This window comes from Rhinoderma darwinii, chromosome 1, assembly GCF_050947455.1.
Source record: "Rhinoderma darwinii isolate aRhiDar2 chromosome 1, aRhiDar2.hap1, whole genome shotgun sequence".
Classification (NCBI taxonomy): Eukaryota; Metazoa; Chordata; class Amphibia; order Anura; family Rhinodermatidae; genus Rhinoderma; species Rhinoderma darwinii.
The window spans coordinates 404,166,513-404,183,869 of NC_134687.1; the positions used below are offsets into that span (position 1 = coordinate 404,166,513).

General features: G+C 44.1%; 1 protein-coding gene across 1 annotated transcript in view; it reads right to left on the reverse strand.

Moving 5' to 3' along the window:
* REC8 (REC8 meiotic recombination protein) overlaps positions 1-17,357 on the reverse strand; it is a 241,705-nt gene that overhangs the window by 102,564 nt on the left and 121,784 nt on the right. Inside the window, exon 8 of the mRNA XM_075828870.1 lies at positions 3,900-4,641. Within this exon, the coding sequence (XP_075684985.1) occupies positions 3,900-4,641 (742 nt within the window). The remainder of the gene's footprint in view (positions 1-3,899; positions 4,642-17,357) is intronic.

A 17,357-nucleotide genomic window follows, 5' to 3' on the forward strand; every position in this document is an offset into this window, starting at 1 on the left:
CAAAGTATTCAAAACAGCATTCAGAAATTATTTTAACCCTTTAGGCATTTCACAGGAAATAAAGCAAAGTAGAGGTGAAATTTACGAATTGTTAATTTTTTTTTACGAAATTAATTTGTAATACAGTTTTTTTCTGTAACACAGAAGGTTTTACGAGAGAAACGCAACTCAATATTTAATGCCCGGATTCTGCAGTTTTTAGAAATATCCCACATGTGGCCTTAGTGTGGTAATGGACTGAAACACCGGCCTCAGAAGCAAAGGAGCACCTGGTGGATTTTGGGGCCTCTATTTTATTAGAATATATTTTAGGAACCATGTCAGGTTTGAAGAGGTCTTGTGGTACCAAAACAGTGGAAACCCCCCAAAAGTGACCCCATTTTGGAAACTACACCCCTCAAGGAATTTTTCAAGAGGTATAGTTAGCATTTTTAGCCCACAGGTTTTTTGCTAAATTTATTGGAACTGGTCTGTCAAAATGAAAATCTACTTTTTTTCTGAAAAAACATACGATGTTTTAGTTTTTACAAGGAATAAAGGAGAAAAAGCACCCCAACATTTGTAAAGCAATGTCTCCCGATTACGGCAATACCCCATATGTGGTAATAAACTGCTGTTTGGACCCACCGGCAGCGCTCAGAAGGGAACGAGGGCCATTTGGATTTTGGATCGCAGATTTTGCTGGAATGGTTTTCGGTGCCATGTCGTGTTTGCAAAGCCCTGGAGGGACCATAACAGTGGAAACTCCCCAAAAGTGACCCCATTTTGGAAACTACACCCCTCAAGGAATTCTTCTAGGGGTATAGTTAGAATTTTGACCCTACACGGTTTTTGCTGAATTTATGGGAATTATGCCGTGAAATTGAAAATCAAATTTTTTTCTAATAAATTGTAGTTTTAGCTCAGATTTTTTCATTTTTACAATAAATAAAGGAGAAAAAAACACCCCAATATTTGTTAAGCAAACTCTTCTGAGCAAAGCAATACCCCATATGTGGTAATAAACTGCTGTTTGGAAACATGGCGGAAGTTAGAAAGGACGAAGCGGAATTTATCTAGCGGTATAGTAAGCATTTTGACCCCACAGTTTTTTTGCTCAATTATTGGAATTATGCAGTGAAAAGGAAAATCTACATTCTTTTCACTAAAATGTTGAATTTTTTTCATTTTCACAAGGAATAAATGAGAAAAAGCGCCCCAACAATTGTAAAGCAATTTCTCCCGAGTACGGCAATACCCCATATGTGGTCATAAACTGCTGCTTGGATACACCGCAGGGCTCAGAATGGCAGGAGTGCTACTTGGCATGTAGATTTTGATTGATTGTTTTTTGGACGCCATGTCGCATTTGCAGAGTCCCTGAGGTACCCGTACAGTAGAAACCCCTGAGAAGTGACTCCATTTTGGAAACTATACCCCTCAGGGTAATCATCTAGGGGTGTACTGAGCATTTTGATCCCACAGGTGTTTCATAGATTGTATTAGAATGAGGCAGTGAAAATGAAAAATTTTTTTTTTCCCCAAAAATATGTAGTTTTGCCCCCAATTTTTGTTTTTCCACAAGGGGTAATAGGAGAAAAAACAACACATAATTTGTTACCCAATTTCTCCTGAGTACGCAATACCCCATGTGTGGCCATAAACTGCTGTTTGGGCACATGGCAGAGCTCAAAATGGAAGGAGTGCCATGTGGCTTTTAGAGCACAGATTTTGCTGGACTGGTGTATGGGCGCCATGTCGCATTTGCAGAGCTCCCTTAGGTACCAGAGTAGAGTGTAAAACCATGAGAAGTGACCCTATTTTGTAAACTACACCCCTCAAGGCATTTATCATTTGCCTGGACATATGACAGGGCTTAGGAGTGAAAGGCGCATGTGAGACCTATTTTGGTGATTTTCGCAGCATTAGCCCACAATGGCAGGGCTCTGGGGTCAAATAGTAAAACAAACCCCCAAGTAGTGACCCCCATTTTGGAAACTGCACCCCTGAAGGCATTTTATTAAGGGGTGTAGTGAGCATTTTGACCACACAGATTTTTTTTTTCTATTAGAAATTAATGCTCAGTGGATGGTGCAAAGTGAAAATTGCAAATTTCCACAGGTATGTGCCATATTAGTGCACAATATTTTGTGCCCAGTTCGTGCCACTGAGGACAAATATCTCAAACTGTTAAGCGGGTTCTCCCGGGTGTGGCGATGCCATATATGTGGACGTAAACTGCTGCTTGGGCACTCTGCAGGGCTCAGAAGGGAGGGAGCGCCATTTGGCTTTTGGAGCGCAGATTTTGCTTAGTGGTGGTTTTGTTTGGGGTTTGCTGGTATTTCAGTTTATGATGTGGGGGCATATGTAAGCTGTGCGGAGTACATCAGGGTATAATAAGAGGGTATAATAATTGGGTAAATAAATAATATTTCATAGATATGTGGCCAGTGTCCCACTGATAAATGGTGCCATATCTTATCTGCTTTTGGACACTCTGCACATTTTGCATCGCCATATTCTGAGAGCCAGAACTTCTTTATTTTTTCTCCACCGAAGCTGGGTGAAGACTTATTTGTTGCGGGACAATCTGTAGATTTCATTGGTACCATTTTGGGGTACATGCGATTTTTTGATCACTTTGTATTTCAGTTTTTTGGCAAGCAAGGTGACCAAAAACCTGCAATTCTGATGTTTTTTTTTGTTTTTTTTACGGCGTTCGCCATGCGCTGTGAATGACAATTTTACTTTATTCTGCGGGTCGGTACGATTACGGCGATACCATATGTATATAGTTTCTCTTATGCTTTGCAACGGCTGCACGATAAAATCACTTTTGTTTCAAATAATTTATTTTTTGTGTCACCATATTCTGAGAGCCATAACTTTTTTATTTTTCCGTCAAAAAAGCTGTGGGAGGGCTTGTTTTTTGCAGGACGGGCTGCAGTTTTTAATGGTATAATTTTGGGGTACATGCAACTTTTAGATCCCTTTTTTTATTCTGTTTTGTGAGGGGTAGTGACTAACAAACAGCGATTCTGGAATAGTTTTTTATTTTATTTTTTTACGGTGTTCACCGTACGGGTAAAATAGCATGATATTTTTATAGTTTGAGTCGTTACGGATGTGGGGATACCACATATGTGTACTTTTTTTTATGTTTTTTCCTCTAATAAAAGACTTATTATAGCAAAAAAGGCTGTTATAGTGTTTTTTTAACATGACTTATTTTTTTTAACTTTTTTACAACATTTTGATTAACTTGTTTTAACTTTTTTTTGTGTCCCACTAGGGAACTTGAAGGCATGAAGCCCTGATCGCTATTCTAATACATGCATTACCTACATAGTGCAGTGTATTAGAGCTGTCAGCTATTCACTGACAACAGGCCTATTAGGCTTCGGCTCCCCGCGGCCGTAGCTGACACCCGCGCCCGTGGCAACCATCGTGGTTGCCGACAGACTACAAGACACTTCGATGCATCAATCGCGTTGATCGATGCATCTAAGGAGTTAATCGGCCTAGCTCCGGTCCTGGCCGTTGCAGAGCGGTGTCGGACAGCTGATAACCGGCGGTGATAGCGCTGGCTCAGCTTCTGAGCCAGCGTCATCACATACACCACGTCATGGAGCTGTGATTGGTCAGTCGGCTTTGACTGACCAATTACAGCTTTTGCCGGCAGGGTGATTGGTCCCCTGCGGTCTTACTGTGCCGATCAACTGTCATAAACAGTTGACGGCACAGTTCTGTCACCTTGTCCTTTGACAGGGTGACAGTTTTTAGCCAGGACTCACCGGTACGTCCCGCTGCCTTAAAGCACTGCAATACAGGACGTACCGGTGCGTCCTGGTGCGGTAAGGGGTTAAAGATGGATGTTAACAACATTATTCTTTTGATTTCCATATGATTTCCATACATACCTTCTATTTTTCTGATCTTTTTCTCTGGTTCCATGCCTTTCTCGTCTAGCTGTTTTTCCTCCACAGCTTTTTTTAGCCTTTCAATCTCTTGTTCAGCTTCTCTGAGCCTCTGCCTCACTTGCTCTTGTTCTTTTAAGTGCTCTCTTTCTCTTTCTTCCTCCTTCCGCTGCTGTTCTATTTTTTCAACCTCCCATTGGCGTTGCTTTTCTTCTTGAAATTTCTTTAGGCGTTTTATCTGCGTTTGTTTCTCCAGTAAGAGGTCTTCTGTAGCCCCTGTACTTTGGAAGCGTTTGAAATCTCTTATAGCTCGTCGCAGGCGTTCCATTTCTCTCTCAACTTCTTGTTGGTACCTTTTCTCTCTTTCTATTTCTTCCTTCCTATCCCTCTCTCTTTCAGATTCTCGCTGCAGCTCAGTTTGGCGTTTCCCTGCTATCAGACGCTCTATTTCTTTTTCCTTGTTCTGAAGTTCTTTTATTATACTGACAGCTGCAATTGCTATTTCATCCAAATGTCTTTCTCCTTCAGCTTCTGCACCACTTATGGTTTCTCTGTCTATCTTCACTTCTTTGGGTGTAACTGTTTTGCTATCCTTTGTGTCTTTTGTACGTTTCCCTGTATCCGATTCTCCAGGTCTATGCCTCTTACGTGGTTCAGGCAATGTTTCAATTTCCGGTAATGGAGGAAGGTCAGATATAAGTAACTCCAAGTCAAGTGTGCTTACTTCTGGGAGGTCTTGGCCAAACTGTAAGGTAAGTTGACAATGATGAAAAATAAAATGCGATGCTTTGTTCAAGAGAGCATCTATGGATTCATTTATTGTTCACTTCTAGTAACAGGACCTTGTTTATTTGCTTCCACAATAATTTCTGTATTAGGCCCCATTCACATCGCATTTGTGCTATCTGCAGAGCGTATAAGTTTTTTTAAATAAAAACGTGGACCATTGAAAACGTATACAAACGTGTACCATTTTCTGTTTACATCTGTGTTTTTCATGGCATGTACGTTTAGCGTATACTCATACGTCGGTATACGTTTCTGTCCATTTTTTACCTAAAAAAAGAATACCTTTTTGTTTTTTTTTATAGAGTGGACAATGATAGAAAAAAATCCCTGATAGATTTACTGTATGTAAACTGATACAAACGTATAGCATTACGTTTGCACACGTCGTTCATTGAGATCAATGCTAAAAAAAACGTTACGTCACGTATACCTTTTTTTGAAGTACAGAATAGCAGACTACACTTTACAGTACTTTCAAAAAACAGTATCACAACGTAAACCATGACAAACATAGACCAAACGGATGCTATTTTACATTATACACTGCATTCCAAATTATTATGCAAATGTTATTTTTCGCTGATTTTCCTAAATAGTCGATGCAAATGACAATCAGTATAATCTTCAAGCCATCAACCGCTGGAGTATAATGCAAATTTTATTGAACAAATCTTCTAATGATAACAGATTTTTTTTTTTAGAAGTAAAAAACTCAAAATGCACTGTTTCAAATTATTATGCACAACAGAGATCAAAACATTTAAAAGGTTGTAAAGAGAACTATAATGGTAATTTGTTGAATTTGCAGCATCAGGAGGTCATATTTACAGAAATCAAAAGCTCTTTCAATAAAAAAAAAACTTAACAGGCCAAGCTACATGTTAACATAGGACCCCTTCTTTGATTTCACCTTCACAATTCTTGCATCCATTGAATTTTTGAGTATTTGGACAGTTTCTGCTTGAATATCTTTGCAGGATGTCAGAATAGCCTCCCAGAGCTTCTGTTTTGATGTGAACTGCCTCCCACCCTCATAGATATTTTGCTTGAGGATGCTCCAAAGGTTCTCAATAGGGTTGAGGTCAGGGGAACATGGGGGCCACACCATGAGTTTCTCTCCTTTTATGCCCATAGCAGCCAATGACACAGAGGTATTCTTTGCAGCATGAGATGGTGCATTGTCATGCATGAAGATAATTTTGCTACGGAAGGCACGGTTCTTCTTTTTGTACCACGGAAGAAAGTGGTCAGTCATAAACTCTACGTACTTTGCAGAGGTCATTTTCACACCGTCAGGGACCCTAAAGGGGCCTACCAGCTCTCTCCCCATGATTCCAGCCCAAAACATGACTCCGCCACTTCCTTGCTGACGTTGCAGCCTTGTTGGGACATGGTGGCCATTCACCAACCATCCACTACTCCATCCATCTGGACCATCCAGGGTTGCACAGCACTCATCAGTAAACAACACGGTTTGTCTTCATGTATTTCTGAGCCCACTGCAACCGTTTCTGCTTGTGAGCATTGTTTAGGGGTGGCCGAATAATAGCTTTATGCACACTTGCAAACCTCTGGAGGATCCTACACATTTAGGTTCGAAGGGACTCCAGAGGCACCAGCGGCTTCAAATACCTGTTTGCTGCTTTGCAATGACATTTTAGCAGCTGCTCTCCTAATCCTATTAATTTGTCTGGCAGAAACCTTCCTAATTATGCCTTTATCTGAACAAACCCATCTGTGCTCTGAATCAGCCACAAATCTTTTCACAGTACGATGATCACGCTTACGTTTTCTTGAAATATCTAATATTTTCATACCTTGTCCAAGGTATTGCACTATTTCACGCTTTTCGGCAGCAGAGAGATCCTTTTTCTTTCCCATATTGCTTGAAACCTGTGGCCTGCTTAATAATGTGGAACGTCCTTCTTAAGTAGTTTTCCTATGATTGGGCACACCTGGAAAACTAATTATCACAGGTGTCTGAGATTGATTACAATGATCCAAAGAGCCCTAAGACACAATACCATCCATGAGTTTCATTGAAAAACAAATAAGTAAATGTTTATGACACTTAAATCCAATGTGCATAATAATTTGGAACACGGTGTAGTCTACGTATACGCCGAGCTATACGTTTCAATACTTTTTTAGTGTTTAAAAATGTATACGCTCAGGAGATAGCACAAACGCGATGTGAATGGGGCCTTAAGAAGGGCAGATTTTGAAAGCTAATTTTTAACAGTATGGAGGATTTCTATATATCCCAGCTTCTATATATCTGTTCCATCTGTTCCATCCTATAGCTGAACAGTTGAAAGATATTTCAAGATGTTTCTATAAATGTCACCATGTTATCTGACATGAGCCAAAGGAACATAGTAAGTAAAATTGTAGTCTCTCCTGTCCATTGTGCCAAAAGTCAATGAAACAATAAGTACTGTATATCTGAAAATGTTAGTTTCAACTCTTTATAATTAATTTTATTTTGCTTTCCAAAATATACATATTGCTGCTTCTTATGCAGCCAGATACTTAGACTCATACAATAGTCATAATGCAACTTAACATACCCAACAAAAACAGCAAACAAAACAACAACAAAAAAAGGCATATTTATAATTTCTTTAGATCCCTCAAATCCCCCTCTCCTCTCTTTACTTATAAAGTCTTAGAAATGTACCATCCTTCTCAAGGATAAGTTATGGCAGTAACTAATCCACGGATCCCAAACTTCCTCATACTTTGATCTATGATCTAAACTTAACATGTCTTTTTTCTCTCCACACATGATCATATAAATCCTATCTTGTTATCTTTAGGTCATTATTCTTCCAATTTCTTGCAAGGTACACTTTCCCCGCAGACAATGGGACAGATTTATTAATGCTGTCTCATATAAAGACAACGTAAACTAAAGACCCTTTTACACTGGCCCATAAGCGGCCGGTGCAGCGAGCGCAAATCAACAAGACATCATTGATCGGCACTCGTTTGCTCCGGTCACACAGAGCCATGGATGGGGACAAGCGGTCGTTATTCCGATTGCTCGTCCCCATACTTTATTATAATGTCGGCAGATGTGCTGCCGACAACAAATAATATTTAACTTTTTTAAAACAATGCGACCAGCAGATGATCAAGCATTTGCTCATTCATCTGCTGATCGTGCAGTGCAATTATCGGCAATGAGCGTTCTATGAACGCTCGTCTGCCCGATAATCGTCCAGTGTAAAACCTCCTTTCAGATGTGCCAAATTTGGCACAGTGGCGCACGCTGTATAATAAATTTGGCGCATCTTGTAGGACACTTTTCTCTTCCCTATATAACGTCTTCGTTGGCTTACTTTATGCCATTTTTGCAGCAAAATGTTGGCGCAATTTTAGCGCATGACAACAAATTTTAAGTTACGTCCCTTCCCACTTAGCCATGCCCCCTTTTCTAGACACTTTTGAAAAATGTCTGGTGAGGCTCAAACCTCTGTTCTTTTTTAACCCCTTGCCACCGTAGCCAGTTTTGGCTTTAATAAAGAAGCCTCATATTTCAAATCTGACGTATCGCTTTAGTGGTAATAACTTTTAAAACCTTTTCCAACATTTGATGTAACTGTATGTCTTGGTCAACAAGGGGCTTCCGCATTTCGTAGTAGAGTTACACAAAGCTGATGGCGCAAACTCAAAAGCTGAGCTGGTGCCATCAGATGCGGGTGTCAGCTATACTTCTGCCGGGATCAGACCCAGCTTTGGTCCCGACCGATTGACCCCATATATACCACAGTCAATAGCAACCGCGACATCTAAAAGTTTTCTAGCCCATCTGGGGGTTAAGCAACCGGTGGCCTTTCAATGGCCTCCAGGTCAGGTATGTACTAGAGCCTATTAGGACCTGCCAGAGGCAGGGCCTAGTATGCTGCCTCTCAGTGTAAATTTGACAGTAAGTTCGGCTGCTTCCAAAACTCCTGACCACCTAAGCAGGAAGTTCCCGGGAAACAGCGAGAGCTGAGCAAAATAGAGCAGGTGTTATGTCCTACTCACTGGCAGCCGCGACCGCAGGACTTTCGAAGCTTGCTGGCGTCTCCCTCCCCAGAGACGCCAGCACACGCGGTGGGAGCTTTCCTCTGCTTCCGTTACACCAGTAAAATTGTTCCTAACCAATCCCAGACGCACCCTGGACTATAAAAAGCTCTCTGCCCTCTTCCTCCTTGCCTGAGCGTTGTTGTGTCTTCCCATGTTTTTCTGCAAATGGTTCCTTGGCTGTATCCTGTTTTCCTGTGTCCGGTTTCCTGTATCCTATATCCAGTAATTGTGTTTCCGTTCCAGTGTGAAGTACAGTGTCGGAGTCGAGTACACCATCTGTGCTCGGTGTATTGTTTGAACAGGTTCTACTCTGCTACGGGGGTGCGGCCCAGTGAGATCACATACCTCACAGTCGTGACAGTACGCTCAGGCCATGGATCCCGATGGTTATCCCAAAACAACAGTCCAGATGATGCAAGCGGACATGCGTGACCTCCAGGCATGTCAGGATCAGCTCCTACAGGATGTAAACTCCATAATTACCCGTTTGGATCTTCCCTCTGGGCCTCCTCTGGCTGCATCTGTTACTCCACCACCTGCTATCTCTCCTGCCTTTCCTAGGTCTGTAATTTTATTGCCTCTACCTCCTCGCTACGACAGGGATCCTAAGACCTGTAGAGTCTTCAACAACCAGTGTTCGATCCACTTCAAATTACGTGCGCGCGCCCTGCGGGACACAGTCCGAGGACCTGGAAGAGAGTGCCGGCGTCTCCCTGGAGGGAGCGAACGCCGAGAAGAGAGACATCCATGGCCGGGATCGTCAAGGGGTAAGTCAGAACGACGACCCCCGGCCATAGACGTAACATAGAGGAGTACGCTATCCACTTCCATATGCTGGCAGCAAAGCTAGCTTGGCATAACGAGGCCTTAGTGGCAACTTTCTGGCAGGGATTTGCCTCTCATATAAAAGATGAATTGGCAGCTCGAGAGCTTCCATCTACCTTGGATGCCTTAATACACCTGGCAACCTGGATCGATATGAGGATCCAAGAGCGCATTCTAGAAGTTTGCCGGGAGAAGAGGTCTTGTTGACTGGCACCCAAATTTCAACGGCCTCTACTGCCCTGTCCTGTTGCACCTCCGGAGGAGCCAATGCAAGTAGACAGACTCCGACTGTCTGACCAGGAACGGTAGCGCAGACGTTCGACTGGGTTATGTCTGTACTGTGGTCACAAGGGACATTTGATGCGCCAATGCCCTCAAAAGCCGAAAAACTTCAGCACCTATGCTTGATTGGAGAGACACTTCTAGGTGAAATCGATGCCGACTACTAAATTCTCTCCCAGCCTTTCTATTCCTGTGTCAATCTTCACCATTGAAGGATCGCACTCTGTTCCTGTTTATTTGGATTCTGGAGCGGCTGCAAACTTTATCCAGCAGGAATTAGTAGACTGTCTCTACTTGGCCACAGTTCCTTTGTAGAAACCTCTGGCGGTCGCTTCTGTAGATGGACAATCTCTGCTGTACCCTTTCATGTCTATCACCAAACCTCTAAGAATACAGATAATCCATTCAGAATTAATAGCTTTTTATGTCCTAGCCAAAGCTATTGACCCCACCCTGCTAGGATTGTCATGGCTTCGCCAGCACGCTCCATTCCTTGATTGGAATTCTGGAGAGATCTTCCAATGGGGGTCCCAATGTCTTCACCACTGCCTGCCTCAGGTTCATCCTGCTATTTCTCCCCTGCCTCTCTCACTCTCTGGACTGCCTCCACAGTATTCTAGCTATGCGGATGTCTTTAGCAAGAAGGAGGCAGAGGTCCTTCCTCCTCATTATTCATACAATTGCCTTATTGAGTTGCTCCCCAAAATCTCACTCCCTCGTGGACAGGTCAATCCTCTCTCTTTGCCTGAAACCCAGGCCATGTCGGAGTATGTCAAGGAAAACCTGGAGAGGGGGTTCATTAAGAAATCGACTTCACCATTTGGAGCCGGATTCTTCTTTGTGGAGAAAAAGGATCGATCACACCCACCATGCATAGATTACCATGGGTTAAACCAAATCACGGTCATAAAAACAAGTACCCCTTGATGCTTATCTCTGAGCTCTTCGACAGGATTCACAGAGCCAAAGTTTTCACTAAACTTGATCTACGCGGGGCCTATAACCTGATCCGTATCTGCAAGGGTGACGAATGGGAAACTGTATTTAACAGCCGAGACGATCACTACGAGTATCTCGTGATGCCCTTTGGACTGTGTAATGCTCCAGCAGTGTTTCAAGAATTTGGGAATGACATCTTCCGTGATCTTCTGTATGTCTGTGTGGTGGTTTATCTGGACGACCTCTTGATCTACTCACCTGATCTGACGACGCATCGGAGGCATGTACGCCAAATCTTTGCCCTTCCCGGGCTATGATCGTGGTCTTCAAATAGATCCGGAAAAGGTGAAGTACGTCTTGGAGTGGCAGCGTCCCCTAGGTCTCCGAGCTATATAGAGATTTCTTGGATTCGCTAAGATCGTCAGTTCAACCCAAATTTCTCATCCCTTACTGCTCCCATCTGAGCTCTTACCAAGAAGGGAGTGAACGCTAAGGACTGGACCCCTGAGGCAGATTTGGCATTCTCCAGCCTCAAGAGCGCCTTCACTTCCGCCTATGTTCTTCATCATCCTGAGGTGACTCAACAGTTTTCCTTGGAGGTTGATACCTCTTCCATTGTTGCTGGAGCCCTCCTGTTTCAAGAAAATTCCAAGGTTAAGGCAGTATCATGTGAATTTTTCTCCAAACTCTTCTCTCCTGCTGGGCGCAACTACTTCATTGGAGACCGAGAATTACTCACTGTCAAGTTGGCTTTGGAAGAGTGGAGACATCTGCTGGAGGGGCTGCTCATCCCATCAACATCTTTACAGATCACAAAAATCGTACATATTCGCAGTCTGCACAGTGACTGAATCCCCATCAAGCCAGATGGTTGCTATTCAAAAACTTTAAGGCTGATGCCCTGTCCCAGTCATTTGAGAATGTCGACTCTGAAGAAAGACCTCAACAAATTATTGATCCTTCTAGGATTGTTGCTGTAAACCCTCTACAGATCAGGGGCAGAGGCATGGCCTAGCAGATGCCTGTCCGTTTTAAATGGACAGGCAGTAATACACTGAAATCGTAACAACCCGATGAATAAAGTTATTGTGTTTTTTATACCACATGGTAAACGGCGTCGATTTGGGATGCAAAAAAAGAGTGGCGAAATGTCAGTTTTTTTCTATTCCCCCCCCCAAAAAACATTTAATAAATGTTAATCAATAAATTATATATACCACAAAATGGTGCTATTAAAAAATAAAACTTGTCCTGCACAAAACAAGCCCTTATACAGTTATGTTGACGCAAAAATAAAAAAGTTATAGCTCTTGAAATGCGATGATGGAAAAACGTAAAAAATAGCTTGGTCATTAAGGTTTAAAATAGGCTGGTCATTAAAGGGTTAACTGGCCTTCCTATAGCTCTTCGTCTGGCAAGCTTGTTCATTCAGCACATCTATCGTCTGCACGGTCTACCCCTCCATATTGTGTCTGACCGAGGTGTACAGTTCACGTACAAGTTCTGGAGAGCCCTATGTAGACGTTTAGATGTGAAACTGGACTGTTCTTCTGCTTATCACCCACAGTCTAAGGCTGCATTCACACGAGCATGTTATGTCCGTAAAGGACGGAACGGATTTCGGCCGCAAGACCCGGACTGAACACACTGCAGGGAGCCGGGCTCCTAGCATCAGTTATGTACAACTCTAGGAGTCCCTGCCTCTCCGTGGAACTACTGTCCCGTACTGAAAACATGATTACAGTACGGGACAGTTGTCCTGCAGCGAGGCAAGGACTCCTAGCATCGTACATAACTATGATGCTAGTAGCCCGGCTTCCTGCAGTGTGTTCGGTCCGGGACTTGCGGCCGAAATACGTTCCGTCCATTACGGACGTAATGTGCTCGTGTGAATCCAGCCTAACGGTCAAGTGGAAAGGATCAACCAAATTCTAGAAAATTATCTTCGACATTTTGTTTAAGTTCAACACAACAATTGGGTACAGCTTCTGCCTTGGGCCGAATTATTATACAATAACCATACAAGTGAGTCTACTGCTTCATTCCCGTCCTTCATTGTATACAGTCAGCATCCATGAGTTCCTCTTCCTGTGCCAGCTATGTCTCAAGTGCCTGCAGCCAATTCTTCCTTCGGGAGTTTTCTTCACATCTGGCAGCAAACCAAGTCCGCAAATCTTCAGGCAGTTGATCACATGAAAAGATATGTCGTTAAGAAAAGAAAATTTCCTCAGAAAAGTCAAGGTCTGGCTTTCTTCTAGAAACATTAGTCTAAATATCCCTTCCCACAAATTCGCTCCCAGGTTCCTCGATCCCTTCGAGGTTTTACAACAAATTAACCCTTTGTCCTATAAGCTTCGGCTGCCTCCTACACACAAAATTCCCAACTAGTTCCATGTGTTCCTCCTAAAGCCTGTGGTCTTGAACCATTACAGCAAGTCTTCTGGTTCTGCAATTGTTCCCAGCGGTTCTTCTTACATCTTTGAGGTAAAGGAGATCCTGGACTACAAGAGGGTAGGAGGGGTCTTGGGAGCCTGAAGAGAATGTAAATGCCCCAACTCTCATCAAGAAGTTCCTCCTATGCTCTGGACCTAAGAAGAAGGGGCGTAAGGAGGGGGTACTGTTATGCCTGAGGTTGTTGACAGCAGCCACCGCAGGATTCTCGGAGCTTGCCGGCGTCTCCCTCCCTAGAGACATTGGCACAAGCGGCTGCAGCTCTCCTCTACAGTGCAAAATTTTACCCAACCAAACCCAGACGCACCCTGGTCTATAAAAATGTATCCGCCCTCTTCCTTCTTGCATGAGCATTGTTGTGTCTTCCCATGTTTGTTCTGCACATAGTTCCTTAGCTGTATCCTGCATCCTGTTTTCCCGTATCTTGTTTCCTGTATCTCGTATCCCGTAATTGTGTTTCAGCTCCAGTGTGAAGTATAGTGTCGGAGTAGAGTTCACTATCTGCGCCGGCTCATGGCCCCAATGACTATGCTATTTCTGTGTCAAGTGTCTGCCACGTCAAGTGCCTGCCATGTCAAGTGTCTGCCAAGTCAAGTGTCTGCCACGTTAATTGTCTGCCCCTCTTGTTTGACCAGCAGCTACTTCGCTGCGGCGGTGCGGCCCAGTGGGTCCACATATCCCACAGTTGTGACAACAGGGTTTAAGGGGCCCCAATCTAGAGATAGGTGCGGGTCCTAGCGGTGGGACCCGCATTTATCGGACATTTATTGCATATCTGTAAATATGCCATACATGTCCAAGACGGGAAAACCCTTCTAATTTGGCCCCCTCTCAAAATGTATTCATACACCATACTGATACATGAGCGGATATAGTTAAAAACTTTTTAAAATAACCAGAAGACAGACCGCCTGGTCCAAGAGCTCAGGGCTGTAAATTAGGTAAGCTAAAATTCCAACTCCGTCTCCTCTATTCTCCCACTGTGCAGTCAGGGATGCTTTAACTTCAATGCAGAAGCTGCACCTGCGTTGGGACCCTGGCAGCGACATCATTTAAAACTGTGTTTCCGTTCTCGGGACTCAGACACAGTGGAAAAGTTGTAAGGGTAGTTTGGGGGCGGGACATTTGCGTCCTTTTCCTTCAGTGGTTGTCTGTCTTCCTTTCTTTCTTCTTTGACGATCTGGCCATTATCCCTTCTGTTGTTCTGGTAAGTAGTTAGCAGCTAGCTGCAGCTCCACTGATCACATTATTGTGTTTCTGGTGGTCGTGACTGAGTACCCAAGCACCCAGGCAAGGAGGTAGGAGGAGCGGTTCGTCATCATGGGCTTGTTCTGAGGCCAGCACTGACACTGCATATCTGTGCCAGGCCAGCTGAGCGGATTGGCTGGGAGTCGAGGAGGGAGAGCGGATATAGAAGCAGGAACGCGGCAGAGTGGGAGATCACATGATAAGTACATGACACTACAGCACAGTACTCACAGCCCTCAATGCAGCCCGATCACTGGGAACAAAGACAATATTAACCCTCAATGCTCCACTCTGTTCAGAGCGGGAGGAAATCAAACAACTTTTGCACTAGACCCACCAAAGTGTTAAAATGGCCCTGTGACCAGTAGTGGCCTTGCTCCTGACCCTATGTAAAAAATTAATTGCCCCCTTAGCTACTAAAGCAACCAGTTTACCAAATTCATTTGACAATTGGCTTCAATTTCACTAGCCACACCCAGGCATGATTACTGCCAGTGATGTTGAATCCAAACATCACTTAAATAGAACCTGTCTAGCAATGTAAAGCAGGCTAGAAGGTCTGAGGCCTCATGCACACTTCCATCACCGTTTTATCGGCCGTTTTTGACGGATCCGTGTGTCCATTTTTGTTTCCGCGTGCACTCCGTTTCCGTTCCGTGTTTCCGTTTTACACGGACGTTGTGCTTCCGTTTGGCTTCCGTTTAAAAAACGGATGTAAACTTCATTTGAACTTGTCACATGTCTGTGAACTTTGGCCCACCAAGCCGTTGCTATGGCAATGGATCCGTCAAAAACGGACGGCACACGGAAGTCTTCCGTGTGCCATCCATGTTTTTGACGGACCCATTGACTTCTATGGGCCAAACGGTCGCTGAATCACTGAGCAAAGTAGGTCATGCTCTACTTTGCACGGAACGGAACAACGGATCCGTTTAAATAACTGAAGTGTGCATGGGGCCATTGAAATGAATGGGTTCAGGGTGCTATCAGTGACAAAAACGGATAGCACCCTGAAGGAAAAAAACTGAAGTGGGCATGGGGCCTTAAAAAGCAGCACATGATGCCACCTTCTAAAAAGAGATGTAAATACAGAAGCGAAACTACGTAACTGAAAACTACCAGTCTAGAAAGGGTTACCAAGCCATTGCTAGGGCTCTGGGACTCCAGCGAACCAGAGTGAGAGCCATTATCTACAAATGGAGAAAACTTAGAACAGTGGAGAACCTTCCCAAAAGTGTCCGTTCCACCAAAATTTCACTAAGAGCGCAGCAACGACTCACCCAGAAGTACATAAAAGAACCCAGATAAACATCTAAAGAACTGCAGGCCTCAATTGCCTCAACATCTAGTTGACCCCCCCAAGACTTTTGTGATAATATTCTTTGGTATATTGAGTCAAAAGTGGAATTTTGTGGAAGACATGAATCTCATTGCATCTGGCGTAAAGTTATCCCCACATTCCACCTTAAGAACATTACACCAAAAGTCAAACATGGTGATGGTGATAGTGTGATGCTCTGGAGCTGCTAAGCTTCTGCAGGACCTGGACAACCTGTCACAATTGATGGAACCATGATGCTCTCTATCAGCCAATTCTAAAGGAGAATGTCCACCTGTTAATTCGCGACCAAAGGCTAAAGTGCAGTCGAATTACGCAGCAGGACAATGATCCGAAGCACAAAAACAAGTCCATCTCTTGACCATGGGATTACAGAGCTCGCCCATTTCGAACCCTTTTGCTTAACCTTCCCATCAATACTGTCCACCCCCTTTCTTGCTTCCAGGCCTTTTTCCCCTCCTCCCATGTCACTCTCCCATCCCCCAGTGAAACACACGAGACAGTGGGTTGGAAATTTTCGGCCACAGCAGCCATTTTATTAACAAATTTACATGAACATAAAACATTCCTTTATAAATAACATTACTAGGAAAGGGGAAGTCCTTGGAGCTCCAAAACTTTGGCGCCTAACTGCCCCCTGTATAGCTACTTACCCCCAGCCATCCCCTACAGGCTCAGAGGCACCTTTCTGCTCCGCAGTTGGCTTGCCAAGTATGTAAAACCACTCCCCGGGACACCACCCAGCAGGAGTCCAAAATACGCCCATCTCCATGAGCAATTATGTATTTGTTAGGGACCATACCTCTGATGAATCCCCTACTTCAAATTACCACCAACTCCAAGGACCCCCCAATCCGCCACACGAGCATACTTAGACCACCTTTAAGTATGCGAGCCCCCACCATCCATCATTGCCCGCTCGATTCCTTCCTGAATCCGCAAAGCCCATAGGTCAATGCCCACCGCATTGAGATGCACTCCATCACCTAGCCAATACTTCTCTTGGCCATCCTCGAAATCGTAGTGCCGCACAGAAAATCCCCCGTTTTTTACCGACCAAATCACCTTTACCTTCGGAAAACAGGACCAAAGCCGGAGAAGGTCATACTTCACATCCTGAATTAATTCTCTAAACGGGCGAGTTCCTAAGTCGTTTCCCCCTACATGAAGGACCAACAAATCAGGAACCCGATCCAACTGCGCATACCGATGGAAATCCGGCAAAACTCGACTCCACACCATACCGCGCGTGCCCAGCCACCGTATCACCACCACCGACCTTTGGAACCCCAGTTGCCGCCCATCTGGCCGCACATCAGCCCTTAACGCCCCCCAGTGCACATATGAGTGCCCAAGAATCCACACCAGTGCAGGTGTACCATCTGAAATAGAAGACTAACAACGATAACACCAACCAAAACAGCATGCTGATACGAGAAAACAAATCACATAAAGTGGAGACGCACGTAGGACTTATACCTCCCCGACTCCCAACGACCTATGCGCTTCACCAC